The 20,562-nt window shown below is 40.0% G+C and overlaps 1 protein-coding gene across 6 annotated transcripts in view; it reads left to right on the top strand.

The window, feature by feature from the left end:
* The window catches only part of SATB1 (SATB homeobox 1), a 92,989-nt gene extending 72,706 nt beyond the window's left edge, over positions 1 to 20,283 (top strand). For 5 of the 6 annotated variants that reach the window (XM_068674330.1, XM_068674333.1, XM_068674331.1 and 2 more), the window contains 3 exons: positions 15,171 to 15,374; positions 15,874 to 15,969; positions 18,539 to 20,283. In XM_068674330.1, coding sequence (XP_068530431.1) covers positions 15,171 to 15,374; positions 15,874 to 15,969; positions 18,539 to 19,027 — 789 coding nt within the window. In that variant the 3' untranslated portion in view covers positions 19,028 to 20,283. The remainder of the gene's footprint in view (positions 1 to 15,170; positions 15,375 to 15,873; positions 15,970 to 18,538) is intronic. The other variant, XM_068674334.1, reaches the window with a different exon arrangement.
* The last annotated feature ends 279 nt before the right edge of the window (positions 20,284 to 20,562 follow it).

The raw sequence follows: 20,562 nt of genomic DNA, 5'->3' as shown, positions 1-20,562 counted from the left end.
GCAGAACCTGAGAAGGTCTGGCAGCAGTCCTGGCCATCCCTGTTTTATGGGCATGACCTTGGTTAAGCAGGTTGTCTTCAGCGAGTCTTGGGTTCCCACTTGTAAAAAGTAGACAGCAACTTTTTTGAATCAACAGCGATATGCTGAAGAGTGTAAACCTGAAAATCTCTGAGGCAGTTCGTATCAGTGTGCAATTGCCCATGGAAATCTGTGTGGAGGGGAAAAAAAGCATTAAAACCCTGATAGAGTTGAAGCCAAAGAAAAAGGTTCAGTATGGAAAATACTTCACTCGTAAGAGGACAATACTGACCACTTCAAGCCGCTCCTGGGGGCCGGGCAGCCCTTTCAGCATGTAAGGCAAAGGTTGGGTTTGTTGACACACGGATTGAAGAGCTTGCTTCCCAAGTGTACTCTACACGTGGGGTCAAACAGCTCTTGGAAGAGGCTCCCAGAGAGGTGGGTTGAGGAGCTGGTAGCAGTTTCCAGAAGCGCCGCGTATTTGAGCCCTAAGGAGAGATTTCCCAGAGGAATGCAGTGCACACCTGCCTGGCATTACTCGGGAGTTAATGCTTAATGCTTTCACGGTCTCATCCTGCAGCGCATCCCTTCGAGGCGCTGGGGTTGGGGCTGCTGAGCACTGGGCAGGATGCAGCCCCATCTCACAGGTGGCCAGGAGCAGCATTCACGACTCTTGCTTGGGTGGTTTTGTCCAGTGGAAGGAGCACGGTGTGGGGGAGAAGCAATGAGAGCTGCAAGTTTAAATTGTCAAATGTACAAATGACAAAAGAGAGCCAAGTAGGGAAAGCTTTTTACAAAATATAAAATTCTGTTAAGGAAGCAAGACGGCACAACATAAGGAATGTTTGGTACATGTTATTGCAACTGAAAAATCAGAGTATGGAATGAATTATAATGTAGCATAATCCATAATTTTACAGTTTTCATTTTGAATTATTTATCTTATTTGATTTGATTAAAGATAAAACCAGCTAACAATATCTTGAACATCTCTTCATGTCTTAATGACAAATGAAAGATGTCCTTATTATAGCTTCCCAATTTAAAAAAAAAAATAATGTACCATTTCTGTATAATTCCCTTTTCTTTTTAAAGCACATTTCAGACATGCATTGTGTACACACGATTCCATAACCCATCAGGCTTCAGTGTTGCCTCAGTACCTCTGATTCAGTAAATCAGATCATAGGCAGCATGCTGTCATATAATAAGGTGTCTGATCCTTATTACCAGTTTGTTGATGCACAGACTCCTTCAAATTGACCATTGCAACACATGGTTTCCCCTGAAACTAGCTGTGATAATTAGCGTGGCTCTAATGAGACAGAATGTCACTGATCTTGTGCTGAACTGTCGAGTATCGACGCTACGGATGGGAACTGTCAAAGCTTGCCATCTGTGACAGAGCTTGGCATATTCCATTTGCAAGGTAGAGCATGCTCAATAGACTGTTTTTAAACAAATGGTCCATTTCTTGATTAGGGCTCTGTGTTCTGCTACCGTGGAAGACTTTATATTAGAGTGAAACTTTTTTCTTTTTTTTTTTCTTTTTAATTTCTTTTTTTCCCCCTTTTTTTTTCTGGGGTAAGCTCATTAGGAAATGAAAACGTTACTAATTCTCAATCCAGTGCCTTCAATCCTTTTAACCGTGGCCTATCAGCTTTTTGGGGAGAGGCGGGGGGAGCCGATCATGTATTTGTTCTCCTTCCTTCCCCAGTTATCTTAACGTGGTTATTCTAAGGCTGCCACTTCTTCTGGGCTTTTACCTGATTTTGAAGCAGTGAGGGATATGGACAGCGTAGTTTTAAGACACAGAGGAGCAAAAATTAAACCAAAGTCCTGGATCCTGCAAAGCGGGAGCACATGCGGCCGGGATGAAAGCATCGAGACGGTCGAGAGAGCAGGGCAGCCAGGCTCCCGAGAGCAGCCCTGCAACGCGCCCTGCGAGAAGTCCAGCGCTGCTTATCATTCCAAAATATGCTTTGTTGCTTTTTATTTCCTCCTTCCCTGGCAGACCACACAGGGCTTGTTCTGAAGAACATTTTCACTAATCTGATCAGGCAGCCAAATACGCCGGGAAAACTGCTTTAATGATCCCACTAATTACCTCAAGTCAATATGAACTGTATTATTAGACTGAGGGAAAATATTCCATTAGGTCTCCCCCTTGGGAGTTTCTCCGCTTTGTGATGTCACCGGAGCCTTCGCCCTCTCGCTTGTAATTAATTTTATTTACACACGCAGGCACGCACAAGGTCACACCTGCACAACCGGAGCTGGCCGGGGAGCGAGTGGCACTCAGGCTTAATCAGATCTGTCATAATTACCATTCTGCATGTTTCTGACACACGCTGTGAAATATTTCAATTTAACTGCCGCTACCAGCACAACCAGATGTAGTGTGAGTGTGGCTGCATTGGAAATATTATTCCTCAGGATAAACTCTCTCCTCCTCCTTTTTCCTCCCACCCCCTCTCCCTTTTACAGCTAATGTGGCACAGAAGCTGATGTATCCTGTAAATCTTGAATGCAGCGCTAGATTGATAACAGCAGATTAGACAGTTTAACCACAAACAGCTTGTTCATTTTTCACAAATGAAAACCACATGTGGTGTAACTAAAATTTCAGGCTCTTTTTTTTTTTTTTTTCTCTCCTCTTTGGTTGTTGTTTCCTTTTGTGCGTGTGTGTGTGTTGAGGTCTGCCTTTCGCTGCAAAGGAGCGAAATAAACGGGTAAACATATAGGGGGGGGAGAGACACTGCTTTCTTTGGAGATTATTTCTCCATGACCTTTATTAAAAACCTCCCTTGCTTTGGCAAAGAAATCCGATATCACACGGGGGGGTTGCCTCTCACTCTGAGACTTTCTAATCTCTGTTTTATGCCCACTTATTAAAGAAGTCATCCTACTGTGCTGTTTTTCAAAATAACATGCCAGCAAACACCTCGCTTCAAGAAGAGCTTCTAACCAAAAAATGGAGCCTTTGCCACCACCTGAATTTAGCAGAAATAAAATTTTCTGCCAAAGTTTTTCTCCATGAATTTTGTCCCTGTGCTATCTCTTTCCTTTTCTTCCTCCTTTGGGGAGAAGATTCTGTTTTTTAAAGAATTATCAAAGTGTTGAGAATTTTGGCAAATGAAGAATTGATTTTTTTAATGAAAACACTCCAGTATTTCCTATGAAAACAGGTAACAATTAGGTTTTAGGAGTCAAAATGTTGTCTATAAATTGATATATTTTTTTAGAAATCCAATTTTTTCAGTTCAATTTCTCAGCTAGTTAAACAGCCTTCAATACTTAGTTAGGCTTTGTAAAACCATCTACTCTTTAGTAGATCACTGTTGGCTAGTTTCCTTACACAAAGAAAAAAAAAAAGCAGTTTTGATTGAAAGTTTTAATTAAAAGTGTCTAAAACATTTCTTACAGCAAGGAAAAAAATGTGTGTGTTGTGCAACTGTTGTGTTGTGATTCCCCAAATGATGCTGCAGGTATTGTCAGGTGAGATGAGTGGTGCCACACAGCTGAGAGAAATTTCTCAAATCTAATCTGTAATAAGGCTTCCAAGGGAGGCTTAAAAGAAGTGGCTTCAGTAAGCGACCGCTTTAGCCATTGCCACTGACTTGCGATGAGGCGGCAATATCAAAAGTGCATGAGACATGCAAGGAAGACTCGGTGTTCAAAGATAGTTGAAAAAAAGCACAGAGTAGTGTTTGAATGCCACAGATGGCCCGATTTGCAGAGGAAAATCTCACTACATGATAACCCCCCAGCCTGGTGCAGGCAGAGCACGTGCCCCAAGCTGTGCCCGCACAGCCCGGCCCCAGTGCTGAGCTGCAGCAGGGCAATGCAGGTGTGCTGCCAGCCGCCAGTGCTTCACGGCACCACCACCTTTGGGACAGATCCCCGGGGTCCCTGTCGACCCTATGTGAGCAGGTAACCTCTGTACGTGCAGTAGGAGCCCTGGAGGTGCCGTGGCTGCTGCTGATTCCAAAATAAGTCCAGGGTAAGGCAGAGGAGGAGAGGAAGCGAGAAAGCTAAGCGTGAACTGTCAGGTTGCTCGCAAGGGTCCAGAAATCCATCTCTCATTTCTTGCAAAGCTATTTGAAAATAGCAATGCAGTCTGGAAGCACTGGATTGCCAAGAGAAAGAAAGCGTGGCACCCTCTCCCACCTCCTTTGAGTCTTTTGTTTTCAATTTCTCTTTCCTAGGTAGAGGTGTTTCGTTTCCTGCACTCCAGATGCGTGAATCAGCTCCTCCTCAGGCAGCACCTGCTGTCTGCCTGACAAGAAGTGCTGTTTCTGGCAGGATGGATTTTCTTAATCTCTCTTCCTGCTTTCTGTATCCTCACCTTCTGTTTTGCTTTCCTCTCATCACCTTCACTAATCCCTGTAGCTACACCTCTCCTCTTAGCCTTTCCTTGACTTCTTCCCACCCCGTCTACATGCTCACCATCGCCTTGTGCTCCATCTGCCCCTCTCTCCTGTCCCACTGCTGCTCTTTGCATGTCGGAACTGTGTGTAGGGCACCTCACCCAGTGTGTATTTCCCACCCCTTCTTCATTGCCAATGCAAGTCAGTGATATGTGGGGGCTTCTGAGGTCTCAGTATATTGGGTTTTTAACATGAAACTAAGGCATTAAAAAAAAAAAAGGAAGAAAAGTCTGTGCAAGCTGTACAGGAGTTAATGGCATACTGAAATGAAAACAAAGCTGTGGTGCCAGAGCTGAGGAAGAGGCTGAGGAGCCCTTGGTTCCCGGCACCGGGGGAAGCAGGGCACCAAGTAAACAGTGCAGAAAACAAAAGAGAGCAAAATGCATAACTAAACAGGATGCGGCAGGGTAAATTTCATCCTGAGAAACCGAGGGCTACAAAATACGCTGCTGCAAAGAATAAAGGCATCCTCTGCAAACACAAACATGCAGCAGCAGTCTGAGAAGCAATTTGCTAAAGGAGTGACCAATTAAAATTCTGGTGAATTCACTTCAGCTGGGCTAAGAAATACTAAGAAATACCCTACTATTCCTGGGGTAAGGAATAGCAGATTTGTGACGTTAAGATGGGTAATTCAAAGCATTCAACACCTGAAAGAATGTTACAGGCTTGTTAGGTGCAAGCTGAGAAAGGAGACTGTTTTGTTGCAGATACTTTTTAATTTCACTGTTTCTGATGATTTCTTATTGTGTCTGTTTTTCATTTTCCTCAAATTTAACCTCTAAGTCAAACTCTAAGGTTTTGGTTACAGATTAGCCCAAACTGCTGTCATGTAATGAAAAGACTAGGGCAAGTGCGCAGCTTGCTAAGTTGGAAAAAAAAATCCAATTTGCAAATATTTATCTAATTCCCAATCTGCCAGATTATATCAGAATCCACATTATTCCATGGTCATCTTACTTTTATTCCTGTGTAGCTGTCAAGTTCCCTTACAATACAGGATGGCATTCAAGAAACAAATGAAAAGAGTTTTCAGAACCTTTTTGAAGTAAAGATGTTGGACTGAGAGGCCTGAAGCAGAATTCCCTCAAGTTTTGGACCTCACGTGAACAAGCTTTGTATGAGTATCTGTGGGTGTGCTTAGATGATTAGTGTTAGGGCAAGTGAGGGTATTTTGCTGAGCCAGGTGCTTAGCATCTCTAGTCTATGTAGCATGCATACTCATACAGGAACTTTCCACTGTTTATGTAAAAACGATTATTAGAAAAAAAAAAAAAAAAGCTATGGAGGGCTTACAGGAGCAGCTTTTTATTTTTGCTTTGGGGAAGCCAGTTTGCTTCATGTCTAAGAAATCATTTCCTATTCTTATATATCATTTCATATTCTTATGAGGAGGGAGTCTTACTAAAGGATCGATCTTCCCCAGCCAGGGGAAGGGGCCAGGGTAGGCAGGAGGGTGCCTGCTCCCCTGGCGCCTGCTCAAGGGGCAGGAGCTGCCGCAGAGCCATGCTGCTCTTCCCAGCCCCTTCTGCTGCCTGCAAATGTTCCACTTGGCTGCTACTTTTCTTGGCTGGTGAGGAAACACCTAACACTAAGAGCTGCTCTCTTTCTAGGAGCATTTCCCTCGTGGCCACAGTTGTCCCCAGCATGAGGGCAAGCTACCTGAAAATGCCCTTGTGTGGGTTCCCAGCCACAGCCAGCCAGGGGGGAAAAACCTCCTCTCCAGCTTCCCCTTTTAGTTCAGCTTTCCTATTCTTGCAGGTCGATGCCCCAAGCAACCACACTGCAGTTCGGGGGATTTTAGCTTTCTGATGGCTTCACTGCTTTTATTTTTCCATGGGTGATGTATGTGTTTCTGACGGCTTCTTTCTCGTTCGCTTGGGAGGTTTCCGTCTTTCACAAGTGTGAATTTTAAACTTTTTTTAACATGCGTGGAGGAAATGGGCATTCTTAATTTTCTGATGTAATTACAAAGTGTGGAGGAAAGTTAGGGAAAAGTTTGGTTTCAGTTTCTTTAAGACCCCTTCACCTTTGGCATGATCAAAGAATTACATGTTGTTCACCACGGAACCAGGACCTGCAGGATCCAGCTGAATCGTATGAGAAGTGTTAAAAGAAATCTTCTCAGCTTATTTAAAAGTCTAATTCAAATACACAGGAAAGCATTTAGTTAGGCCATAAAAATGCCTGAGATGTCTGAGAGCATGTTTGAGCCGTGTGGGTTTTGGACTGATGTCACTTGTTGGAGCATCTTGTCAGCTGAGCTGAATTCACAGTTAAGTCCGAATATCTACAAGTCTGTGATTCCTCAGCACGAGGTGGATCTTCCTGTGATCCAAAATGAATTCTGGAAAGAAAAAGGCATATGACAAGGAGCCACAGATTTAAATTACTCCCTCTGGGAAATTATAATCTTTAAAAAAAATAATAAATCTAATGACATGAGGTGCACATGTACAAGTAATTGTGGAAGTGACACTTTGGCCCTATGGCCTTTTTACTAGAGATCTTTCCCCCAAAGCAAATGTTAAATCTCCATAAGCAACATAATAATAAACATTTCCAGTTCACTTGTAAATTGATAGTACTAAAAAAGATTTTTAAAACTGCCAAGCTCTTTCTGTTAAAGACCCTTCTCTAACTAAGCTGTAGCTATAGCTGCCATATGAAAATTGATTGCACATTTAAGAATAAATAAATGTGGGCTATTAAGGGTCATGGTTGGATTTAGGGTTGTATTTACTTTCAGGGGAAGCATTGGCATTGCAGTGAAATCAGTAGTTCTCCCTACTTAAATGAAAGATAAAGGGCCATATATTACCAGTCACCCTCTGTGAAACCCACTGACCCATTTTATGTGCCTATGCCATAAAAAGTAATGTACCAGACTAAGACTGACTTATTTAATAATTAGCAGTTATTTTTTCTTGTTTAGATTTTTTTTAAGTATATTTTTTGTCCTGCATATCTCGTGGTTATGATGCCAACTGAATCGTGTGTATGAAAAAGGAAGGATATGGAGGAGAGGAAGGCAGAATAAAGCTTCACCCACTGTTTTTTGCATCTATTACTTTTCCCCTTCTTTTTACATATGAATGTAGTTGCATTTTATGTAAGATTTTCAAAGGAATGCATATTATGTTTTTGATTAGGGCTTGTGCCTATCATTGCTAGGCAATTGAAGGCAATACTGTAGAAAAGATACATTTAAACAAGGAAACGGAGAGGTGGAGGAGGCTGAGAGCAGAGAAACCAAGCCTGGGAGAAGCCCTTAATTTAGTTTATTAATTCCCTCTGTACTCGACTAAAAAGTAATGATATTTATGTTTTCAGCCAGTTTTAGAGTTAACGGGTTAGGAGCGTTCTGTTTTTTTTTCTTCCCAGGCGCTGGTGGTACGTCTCAAGTATTCGCACCCGGGGACCGTGCATACTGATTTTGATACAGCTTCAGCCCTTAATCCGACAAGTTTTTCTGTAGCACTGGCTCCCAGCCACACACCAGGGCTCCAAGTAGAGAGAGGTCTGATATGACAGACTAGACTGCAGGAGCAGGGCAGCAGTTTCCTGGGTCGTTTTGTTTCTGTACTCATTTCATGCCTATCATTGAATTTTACAGGTTGCTTTAGCAAGTTTCTTTTTTTCTTTTTTCTTTTTTGTGTGTGTGTGTGTGTGTGGTTTTTATTTGTTTGTTTGTTTTGTTTGGCTGTTTACAAGAGTAGAAATACATATTTAATTTGTAAGTGCTGCAGCTATACAGGGAAAAAAGGCAGAGGGAAAAAGATCATCAGGGATCTTTTCCTCCCCAGAAAAATGCAGTGAAATGCTGTCAGCACCACTGCTGGCAGCTTGGTCATTTTTTTTTTCCCAACCCAGAGAAGAGGTGTAGGTAACATGCAGACAGATGGTGCAGCTGAATAATAGGTTGGATAAGAAATTTAACGGCATAATCTGTTTCTTCAAAGGAAGTTTTTCCTGCTAGTGAAGTTTACCTTTCTTCTGAAAAGCCCTATGAGGTTGTGGGGTTTTCAGTTTGTTTGTTTTACTAAATCTCATCTATTACAATGGCAGATACAGATTTACTTAAAATTCACATCTGGCTTTCCCTTTCAATGTTCTAGTAATGAAAGCCAGTAGAACAGATAAACCAGAAATATCTGGAGATAAAGGACAGCTTCAGGTTTCAAACTTTCTCTGATTTAGTGGAATGCTAAAAAGCAGAGCCTGAAATTTAGGACTGATTAGTGTGAATAAAATAATAAAGCAAACATCTTTCTGGGAACATTTATTTTCACTTTATGCCACATCTCAAGAAGACGCATTCATGTTCTAGCAGCTCTCCTCATCCTCTGGATCAGACTGAACACCAGCTTTTTCTTCTTGAATTACAGATACACAGTTTTGTGAGCAAAATAGGGAAATCCCAAGCTATTGAACATTGATGGCAGCTTTCAAAATTACTTGAAAGTATGTGCCTCACAGAAGTCAGTTCTTAAAAGTACTTGAAAATATAAGCTAAAATGAAAAGCTTTTCACTAACAAATGCATTGTTCAGTATCAAAAACTACTGAATCTGACAGATTATTAATTTTCCTTAACATTTTATGAAGATATGCAGTGGCCATTCTTTTAACAGACTTCAGCTCTTCTGGGAAACATATAGGTCTATTCAGCTTTGATAGGAGATAACCACGACAATTTATGTAGTTTAGGAAAAATACAAACCTGCTGTCAGAATAAATTCTCCCGAAGTCAGGGAATTCCTGAAGAATATTTAAGGCTTAAAAGAAGCACTCTGATCATCTGGGCTTGTACCCATGTCTGAACCCACAAGTATTTCACCCAGAAAGAAGTCAACTTTCAGTAATCTCAGCCCAAAGATGAATTTTGAATTAAATGCTGTCTTCTTCCACTGCAGTGGGGGTTGCCTGATGTAGTTTTCTGGATAATACAAACGTAATGCAAACTACATTCCCACTGTAAACTAAAACAGAGTCCATTGCTACTTATTTGTTGGATTTGTTTTGTGCTGAAGCAACATTTGTTTGTTTTCCTTCATGATGCCTTATACAGGAGCTTATGTATTCTGAACTCCCTGAATTTTCGATCCTGTTCAACACTCTGAGAAATCTCAGTTGAAGGGTTTAATGCGTTTTCCAATCAATGTGTAGGAAATTTGGCCTTATCAATTTAAATGCTGGTGATCCTTTCATTGCATTATGGAAGAATCTTCTCTAAGCAGAGATTATTCTTAAGAACTTCATAACATTTAAAGGTTAATATGTTAGGTAAAGAACAATATCTTAAGACAAACATTTTTATTACAGGACATGAAGGGATAGTTCTGATTAAATTACATGATTATTTGAATGGGAAGGAAGACAAAGTGCATCATTTCTTGCCCTCAACTTTAATGCCTTTAATCAAATAATGACCTTCTGGAAATAGTTAATTTTAAGCATTTGGAAAGATCAATACCACTTTGCCACCAAAAAATGGCCCAGATGATGAAATTTGATGTATTTAAAGTACCATTTCACCCTTTTAACCTAGTAAATAATTTAAAATGCTTTCAGTACTCCTATGCTACCATAATGTATCTCATTGGAAGTATTATGACTTTTCCAAAAGCAACCTTTCTGTACAATGAGCAGCTTACAAGTTTAATACTGAGGCCTAAGACTATATGCATGTATTGTAGTGGTGGTATCGGCCTTTTTTCTTCTCTTTTATGTGTGGATTCAGTTTTGAAAAGAAATGGAAATATCTACGACAAACACAGCCATTTGGAACAAAAATGAGATTTGTAAAGCAAGTTGGACAGCTTTTGAAGGGAAAAAGTCAATATTTAAAGTTTAGTTCATGAGTTCTTTTCCTTTGTTTTGTCTATAAGCTTTTGTGTTAAAGGTGAAGGATTTGGGTTGCTCAGACAATTAAGAGCCCATTTTACCAAGTGTAATTTCATATCTGTGCTCTATAAACTGGAGTGCCTTCAGCATTGTAAATAAAAAAAATTGCCCTCTATTAGCATGTTTGTGGGCAGATTAAAAACAGTCTTCATTAGCATAAGTAACACTTACAGATTCTTTTAAAAGTAGAAAATTATTTGCTGAATGATAAATTGCTAGCTTTATAGTTAGTTGCTGAAAATGTGCTCATTCAAAATGCCTACTTTAGTTTAGTCTACAATACTCAATTTTTTTAGTTCAAAGTACTGTTTAATGGATTATGTACTTAGTCTTTGTTCACAGTAGAAGCTGAAATGCAATTCACACTTTTTGCTAAAATGTTTGTATCAAATACCTCCCTATTTAGACTGATTTCTTCTAACACTATATATTTTTATTATGCTATATGCCCCAGAGACTGATACAAAATAATCTCCGATATGCTATACCAAAGAAAAGCTGTTCGCATCTTAGCACTGATACTGTAAAATGTTTTGCCTTCATGGATTCAAATTACAGCTCCTTTTAAAAATGTTTGATTCCTTGTTAGTTATTCTGGAAAAAAAAAAAATCATCATTTGGCAAATTATCATCACTATAGCAAATTCACCAAACAAAAGAATTCCGTTGCTCCACCTTGAAGCCCTTTCTTTCCGGACTTGTTTATTGCTGATTTGGAAGGAAGCTTTGCCCAGAGAGCATCTTTCATGCTGGTAATGCTACCCTCTTTGATCTAGTTAGAATTGGTATTTACACCATAAGTGTAGATTTCCTTTTTTTTTTTTTCATATAATAAGAAGGGTACTGGAATGCAAGAATAGTGTTTTTTTAGATGCTGTGTGTGACAGAGCAGGACTTTAAATACAGCTCAACTCAGTCTGAATAAAATAGCATTTGGATACGTAAATAAAATGCACGTATGCTTTCTTTAAAATAAGCGTGCTCATGGGTCTTGCAGACTCTAATGTTTGGCAGTTATCCTCTTTGCGCTTTTCTTGCAATAGTTTGGCAGTAGAGCTTTCACGGGTTTTTTTCCTTTAATATCTTATGTTTCTTTACTAAATCCCTACAAGAAAACCAGGCAGAAGACCCTTATTTATTTTAAATATCTTAGGTTTAGCATCTTTTTTTTTTTCACCATTTTCTTGCTTACTGTAGCAAGACCTTTGCAGATGGTACTTGGTTACTTGAAAGTGCATAACAGTATTTTCTTTGTAGCAGATGGATTTAAGACTTTTAGTTCCCAATAAATGTAGGTTTACAATACATAACTTTACAGGATTTGTGTTGTATATAACAGGTTTGAACATATTATCTCAGAATTCATCTGCATGGCATTTTCAGCTTATCCAGGGCCCATGCCAGTATTTTAAGTAATAGGGAGAGCATAGTGATTGATAGCAGCTAAAGGCGTGATTTTGAATAGAAACAAAGGTTTTAGAACAGAAGGTGTCAAATTAAACTTTGTCAGTTTGAAAAGTAGTAACATCCTGAAAGTTCTGCAAACATATTTACATGTGGCTAATGTTTATATTTTGCTTTGTACTCTCTTTATATTCAGTGTAATGTTGCCTGGCAAATTTACTGTTTTAAAATCAAGGTTTTTCCCAATGTCATTGCAGAGTTTTGGGGGGTTTGCCTTGCTGCATAGATATATCTGTCTAATTATTTTAAGGCTGTTTTTTAATGATGTGCTGTATGTGCTGTAGAAACTGGCTGTCATCAAATTTGAGTTATAGATATTTCCTTATTATTTTAGGGTCCTGTCCACTTACTATAAGATTATAAAAGCATGAAAAAGCAGTGGTGTGAGCTTTCCTTCAGAATAAATTTTATGAACTATACAGAAATTACTCTAGATGTAGGTGCGTACAAGAGGAGAAAAATCAGCCTTGTTAAATTCACTAGTAAATTAAACTATGTTAACGATAGCACTTCATACTTCTTTAGATCGAATAGAAGCAAAACCTACAAATTTTGCATAACTTAAAATCCCCATTAGATGAGCCTATATCATTATTTTTTCTCAATGTTACAAAAACATTTCATACATTCTCATCTAGCTGACTTTTCTGAATAAGCTTTATGTTCAAACAGAAGTCTGCACTGAAATTAAATTAAATACTTACGGGTTTTGGTTGGTTGGTTGGTTTTCTGAACACGGTGGTATAAAGTCCTACTAACTAAATAAACCCCTACAGCCTCTGTTACTGCCCACTCACTGACTCTTCTGAGAATTTCTGTAAGGTAAACTTTTACAAATATTTTCGGAAATAAACAAAGACCCAAAATTGCTTCTGTCCTTGTAGTTTTAGAAGATTTCAGTTGGTCATTTCCATGTTGCCTGTCATATATTTTATCAGAATAACTGTTTACTTAAGAGCACGAAGAACAGAGTGGAAAAGAGACATTTAATTAGAGTAGCAGTATACTCTACACACAGTGTCAGAAGCAACTGATTTCAGTATCTCAAAATCAGTGTTTCTCTGAAAGGCTAGCAGAGACATGCTTCATCTTACAACTCATCAAATCATTTTTACACAAAAAATTAGAAGTGAGATTTCAGTGCAAATACTAATAGCATAGTACTGAAAGCGCAATGCTAGTTAACAGTAATTTGTAAGGCTAAAGACATCTATCAACTGTAGAAACACAGAAAGGCAATATGAAGAGAAGGAATTTCTTAGTTAACAAAAGTGTTGTTGTGAAATATGTTTAATCAGCAGAAACTTTGATTGCTTAGGAATTATTTTTACTATGGGGCATTTAATAAGAGTTACAACTGCCTTTCAAAAGAGCATCTGAAATTCCCATTGCCAGCAGACAAAATGTGCAGCTCCTAAGTGCGTGGTGCAATTTCTTGTTAGGTCTGTGAGTATACCTTAAAGAGCTGTCATGGAAGGGGAAATGTTGTCTGTCTTGTATTTTTATATATATTTATTATATATATATATAAACTTTCACCTAAATGCTTTTGAAGTTCACCTTTCTCTTTCACCACCACTAGAAACAGGACCAACAGTTTTAATATGAAGCAGTGCAGACTCCAATTGTTCTTCAGTTAGGACATTTTTTTCAGCTTCAGGGTGGGCCTGTTTCTTTTTAATTAAATTTTCATTTCAATTAAAAGATCTCAATTTGGTTCTCTTCATCTTCTCCCCTCCATCCCAACACACCACCTATGCTTTCTGATTTCACATCTTAACTTGCTGCAGAAGGCTAGTACTGCTGGTGAGCACAGTCCTGCACTTGACCCCACAGAAGCAAGGCAGGCAGAGAACCACAAGCAGCATATGGATTTTGTTAGGGGCAGGGAGAGTTTGTGCATCGACCTGCTGACACATCCCAGGGCTCCTCATGATGGGGAGGGAGAACATACATACCCTTGCTACTGTTTTAGAAACATGCCATAGAGCTCAAACTGAGACAAGCTGTACATTATATGTACATCTGTAGGATGGCATTTGGCTACATTTCCCAATTCACTTTTTAAGCCCCGGGGCAACACCCAGCATCTGTGTGGCCAAAAAGTGGGGTGTGCCCCACCTCCAGGGTGCAGGGGGCCTCTCTGCTGCCGCTGCTCACCTACATCTCAGCACACTTGATGAGCATGCTGTGGGTCTGGGCCCTGCTTAAATTTTTGCCTTTTCAGCTCTGCTACCAGCATCTCACCAACATTTGTCAGTTGGGTTATTTCTGCTTTTTCTCTTGTGTCACTTGTTCAGTTTTCCTCCAAGAGGATACACTTGAAATCTTTATACACACCTCAACAAATATTTTCGTATACAATATGAATGCATTAAGATTATTTGTTTACTTTCACCTCTTCCTATCATGGCAATATTTTTACACTGCATTTATTAACTGCTAGCTAAAGATATGAATGTCTTCAAAAAAATAATGTATCTATTCTGTATCTATGTATCTATTGTATCTAGTAGTAAACTGGTCTGGATAAACCATTTTTCAAATACCAGTACATATAAAAAGGATCTAAAAGCTTCTGTACATTTATATTATTTGTTGATTCAATAAAATGTCATATTCTCTTTCCCACAGCATTAAGAAATAAAATTGCATGGACCTAGTTTGAAAACAGATCCTCAATGCTAAAAGGAAGAAATACGCATGTTGCATGCGTGCAATATTTTGTTTCTAAATTTTAATATACCAAAAAAATTGTTGCCAATGCACACTGTGCTTCCCAGAGCATTTGCACGAATCTTACCTTCCTGCATCCCATAAAAGGATTCCTCTCTTTTAAAAAGACATTAGGGAGCTTTGCTATCATTCTGATTTCCATCAGGCAGCTCTGCAGTCAAAGCAGGTAACTGAAGTACTTTCCTGTTTGGAGGAGTAGTACCAGCATTTAGAAACTGCACAGCAGCTGATCTACCAGCTACTGAAATGTGGTGTTGATGCTCTCAGATGGGTGTAGGCTTGCATGAAATAAAACAGGCAGCAGAGAGAGTATCACGTACTGGTATCGGTGTGTAGGGGAGGATATAGGGGATTCTGCCTTGGTCAATGGGTTTGTTGAACAAAGAGCACTGGGTTACAGGACCAAGGAAAATGTGCTTGTGTCTTGCAAGGGTCTGAGCAATAAGGTGGTGGTCTCTTGGTGTGCTGACGTTTGGTTCACATCCAGCATTTACAGTGAAAGACGCGTATTGCCAAGGAGGTGAGAGAATGCAGTGCTGCTGAAGTCCACGTTTCACCCTCATTTGCTCCTCATGAGATGTGGAAATACTAACATTTTGCTGGTGTTATCTTCAAGGGGTGGCTCTGCGAGCTGTTACGTTGGAAAGAAGATCCCTCACCAGAGAACAGGACCCTCTGGGAGAATCTCTCCATGATCCGAAGGTTCCTCAGTCTTCCTCAGCCTGAACGCGATGCCATTTATGAACAAGAAAGCAATGCAGTTCATCACCATGGTGACAGGCCTTCCCACATTATCCATGTGCCAGCAGACCAGATTCAGGTTAGTTTACCTTGGCCAATCCAGCAGAGCACTAAGTAAATAAAGCTTTAAACATAGCAAAGGAAATTAGTGTTTCTTTCCTCCCCGCCAGACTAACTACAGGTCTCCTGGTAAGAGATAACAGCACACTGCCCTCTGCCACCTGAATTAAAAGATGAGTGGGTGACCCCCCGTGTTTTTCTTATGGTTTGGGTTTTTTCAAGTTTGCATGGAGAGGGCAGCTCAGGCGCATGTGCGTGGGGCAGTACAAGCCATCCGCATGAGCTGCCTGTAGCTAGACAGGCATCAGGACCAAAAGACAGATGTGTTGGGCACTAGCTGTGCATTGCCAGCAGAGTGGGAGGAGGTGATAACGCGCTGCTGTTGGAAAGCTAAGCTCAACCCCTCAGCAGTGGTGGCCCACCCCAGGTAGGAGTGAGGGAAGGGGACATGATTCCTCGTCCCATTTGATCCCCAGCCGAGACCGGGATGAGTCAATGTTTGTTTGTTTTTCCTTTAGAGCCCCTCTCCCACCACCCTTGGGAAAGGAGAGCATAGAGGCGCTTTCTTACCAGGCCTGCTGACCGCTGGACCTTGGCTGGGTGCTGCTCCGCAGGTGAGCTGGCACAAGGGCAAATGTGCCAGGGAGAGAACAGAGGGCTTGCAGGACCCACGCCACCTGGCTTGGAGGTGCTGGTCCCTTGGCTCTCCCAGGCATCATGCACGCGAGCCTGGTGGCCCCTCAGCCAGGGAGCACGGCTGGCCAGTTTGCTAAATATCACAGGCCAGATCTGCAGCTCTCTGAGCTAGAGACTCTTTAATCCCTTCTCACTGAAGACCTGAGGTCAGCCTTTAAGTGCTCCCTCTTACAGGGCAGATATTACCCCTGCTTTTCAGTTCCCAACCTCAGCTGAGACATGGTGCACGATTTGTATTACCTATACAGGAAAATATTACAGAGCTAGGGAGGACAGAGTTATCTCGCAGCCAGAAACAACACAAGTGTATATTAAAGATAAAGCAAACTGAATAAGTCAATCCCTTAGGATATCAACTACTAAAATAATTGTGAAAGCCTGGAAAGTTGCTGTTTGATTTAGCAAAAAGAGAGAGAAAGATCTATATTAAGTAAGAAAACAGCACTTGTTTGAAAACGTACATTGTTTTTAATAAAATCACTTCTTAAGGGGATAAAAGGAAAAGCTTATGCACGGTATAAACATTTTGCCACTATGCCATTTACTTAGATTTTCTTGCCTTGTTGATAAAAGTTTTGTGTTTGATCTCACAAATATTATTCACCTAAGCAGTTGCACTGTAATCTCTTAATATGACTTGTAAGAGTGGATTGGGAGACTGGGCCTGAGTTTTGTCTGTGCTCTTCTACCCTGTAATTGTTGGAGATGCAAAATTGTGTAGTTAAGACACGAGTTTTCAAACTGTATATACAAAGCCTCCAGTCTTGTAAGATTTTAATGTGCTGGGAGTAGTCTTGAATCTCTGTGGGTTTGAAACCTTCAATGGGACTGCTCACAGAGCGTAAAACATGAAAGGATGTGAATAGGGATGAGGCAAGAGCCCTAATTCCATGGGCATTTGCATCAGATTTTACAATAACAGGATCGCTTCAAGCAGGGGCTGCTGAAGTGGGTGTTGAGACCTACATGAAGTCTTCACAACCATAAGTGGCACTGCGAAATGGCCAGAAATTAAATTCATCCAATCCCTACAATATTTTGTGCTTCTTAAGGTCTGCAAGTAAATTGCACCCAAAAGCTTGGGAACCACTTCTGACACACAAAAAACTGTCGAGGAGAGACTCGCAAAGGGAAATGAAATGTAGTGATAGCAGCTGCTTGTTTTGCTGCTGTTGTTTTTTAATAATAACTGGTGGTTTGTACCATATGACAAGAAATTTGCTGATCCAAAATATCTTACTAACCAGTGCTTCCTGTGCTGTGAAGCAAGAGAATTGTCAACAAAAACAGTAGCTGATAAATTTACTTTTGATTTTAAACATGATCTTATAATGTGCTGTACTCTAGCAGTGGAGGAGAAAAACATCTCTGTCCCTAGGGCTCAGTGCCTCACCTTTTAAGAATGTTTCTGAATCCATGCTTGCAAAACTTCATTTTAAGCTCTTGTTAATTATTTACATCATGATTTGCTTTATCTTATTCTTCTGATGTGCATACTGGCTCATTTTTATTGCTTGAGTTTTTGGAATGCAGCATGTTCCCTTCTAATAATAATAGTGCAACTTATTTAGAGCTTTGCATCTTAGTGCTTTATAAATATTAACTAAATAATCCCCAGCACAAACACTGCAGTAGGTAAATATGTTTGTTCCCCGTTTATACGCTGGGATCCTTGAACACAGACAAGACACCCTCTCCGTGGCCACAGGCAAGATGGGTCAGAGCCAGACCGGGAAACAAGGAGTTGCTACCTCCTGATCTCTTTGTCCTTGTGGAGGCAGGGTTTGGCAGCATGATGTTAGACCCTTCCAGCTAATGCAGTCTGCAGTAACGTTTGCAAGTTTGGGGAGGCTTCAGTGGCTGCTCAGCACAGATCGGTAGTGGGATATTCCACACTTAGCTAAAATGCTTTCCCTCTCCCCGATCCCCCCGGTCCGTTCTGTCTAGCCATTGCTAGAGATTTTCAGTCCTTGCTTTTGGGCAGCAGCTGCTGCTGCTGGCAGAGCTCCTGTGTGTTTGCCCTCATCTGGCACTTTTCTCACTTTGCCCTTGCTACAGTTCTGGCTAAGCTGGTCAAGTTAATCCTCCGCTATGTCACCTACTTAGCATTTTGTCTTGTCTGCACTTGACTCATGGAGCACATTCATTAAACTGTCGGCTGAACTGCACTGATGTCATGTCATCGGTGTTTCAGCCGGACCAACTCAGAGTGCTCCACCACTCTGCCCGCTTCTTGCCAGCCCTTTATCCCCAGTCCCTGCTCACACATGTGCAGATGTGTGCAAGGTATGCAGAGGCTTACTAATTATTTTAATTCAGGTTCACCTTACTACCATTGATAATGAGCCTTTTTTTGTTTTTGTTGTTTTGCTTAAAGTTACTGAGTAATTACTTATAGCTCTGCAATTTTTTTCCCATGGATTTTCTTCGTAACACAAAATACGGGCAGGAATGCATGTACAAAAAATGCTGTGCTTTGTCTTGCAGCAGCAGCAGCAGCAACAGCAACAACAGCAGCAGCAGCAGCAGCAGCAACAGCAACCAGGTCCCAGACTACCCCCAAGGCAACCGACAGTAGCATCACCAGCTGAATCTGAGGATGAAAATCGTCAGAAACCCCGGCCGCGAACAAAGATTTCTGTTGAAGCCCTAGGGATCCTACAGAGTTTCATTCAAGACGTGGGCCTGTATCCAGATGAAGAAGCAATCCAGACTCTCTCCGCTCAGCTTGACCTGCCCAAGCACACCATCATCAAGTTCTTTCAGAACCAGCGATATTATCTCAAGCACCATGGGAAGCTGAAGGACAATTCTGGGTTAGAGGTGGATGTTGCAGAATACAAGGAGGAAGAGTTGCTCAAGGATTTAGAAGACAGCATCCAAGATAAAAATGCAAACACGCTTTTTCCGGTTAAACTAGAAGAAGAGTTATCGGTAGAAGGGAACACAGAAATTAATGCTGAATTGAAAGACTGATCTAAAAGTATTATTTTCTTTCAACAGTGCCACTGGTATTTACTAATGAAATGAAAGTTCCATCTTGCGTTCTGTCAAAAACCTTTATTATACATTGTTTGGCCAATGAATCTTCCAAAACTTGCACAAAAGTTGAAAAAAGGATAATGCAGACTGCACTAGATGTTTTACTCTGTTTTACAAACTGCTTCGCAGCAACAGATGAAGCGTTGAGGATTGTTTGATATTAATTTGTGTTCACTGGATACACTGTGAGTGTACCCAATAAGCATGATACCAGTGATTTTGATTCTGGAGCCTTCAGACAAGCATTACAACTTTTGTGATTTACTGTTTTTTTTGTTGTTGTTGTTGTTTTGTTCTTTTTTTTTTTTTTTTTAATTATTACTGTAGCACTCCACACTTGATCTTTGGAAACTCACATTTATTTAAAAAAAAATAAAATAAAAAGAGTTTGTTACTCTTGTTCTATTGTATGTTACAAAAGAACTATAGACTGTGGAATGCAGTTTAAAGATAACATATGCCAACAAATGCCTTGTATTATATGGCACTGCCGTAATTCAGATTTGTTTTCTTTTGGAAATAAAGGTCACTGTTTTTTTTTTTCCATTCTCATTGTTACATGGTTTTAAAGAAAATGAAAAAGAAAATGTGAAACACAATTTAGTCCTCATTATTTATTTGTAGATCCTGCAGCATCATGTTGTAATTAATTTTTTTGGAAGTTTCCGTTAAATGTAATATTGCTTCTCTTGTTATCATACTGATTTTTTTTTCTATTTATAAATGTATTTTGATGGGCAGTAAAACAAAGTGTCTTAAAAGTTTTAAATAGAGAAAATGTGCTTTACACAGTTGCCTATAAAAAGTGCTCTATGTTATCCAAGCAATTCATACTATAAGCTTCACTCTTATTGTTGTATGCAATTTTTACTATCATGCAAATAAGCTTAGGTAAATAAAACTAATAGATCACCTTAGAAACTTATGCAATTAATGTGAAAATAATTGATGTTTGCAATGTGTCTTCCTTTGGTTTACAATCAATTTTAAAGCTACAGCTGTATAAATTTTCTGTATAAAGGTGTATTTCTTTTTTATGAGTTTATTGCTATGAAAACACCAGTTATTTTGTTACAGCTGGCTGTTTTTATAAGTGTATCACAATTTTCTTTATGCAGAAATGTTCTGACTAGGAGTGGTTATTGACTGTAACTACACAATTAAAATTGTTTGTATGGTATGATATGGCAGGGTTTGTCTGCGTATGTGTGTATCTGGGAGGAATAACTTGTTCTTAGTGCACATTGTACCTTCTTGCCACCACTTTGAAGATGACATTTCAATTGTTCTCCTTTAAAATCACAAGCAGATTTTTTTTAATGACCTTCTTAATATTTGAATATAGATAACATACTTCAAAAAGAAACACAGTTTGGTTATGAAAATCATAACCTGTCTTTTCTTGGTTTAAAAACTTGCCTGCCCAACAGAGATAGCAGGATATTATTGAGTCAAAAGGCTATCAGGCA

Source organism: Anas acuta, chromosome 2 (genome assembly GCF_963932015.1).
Source record: "Anas acuta chromosome 2, bAnaAcu1.1, whole genome shotgun sequence".
Lineage (NCBI taxonomy): Eukaryota > Metazoa > Chordata > Aves > Anseriformes > Anatidae > Anas > Anas acuta.
The sequence above is the reverse complement of the archived record's forward strand: the minus strand, read 5'-3'. Positions and strand labels throughout refer to the sequence as shown.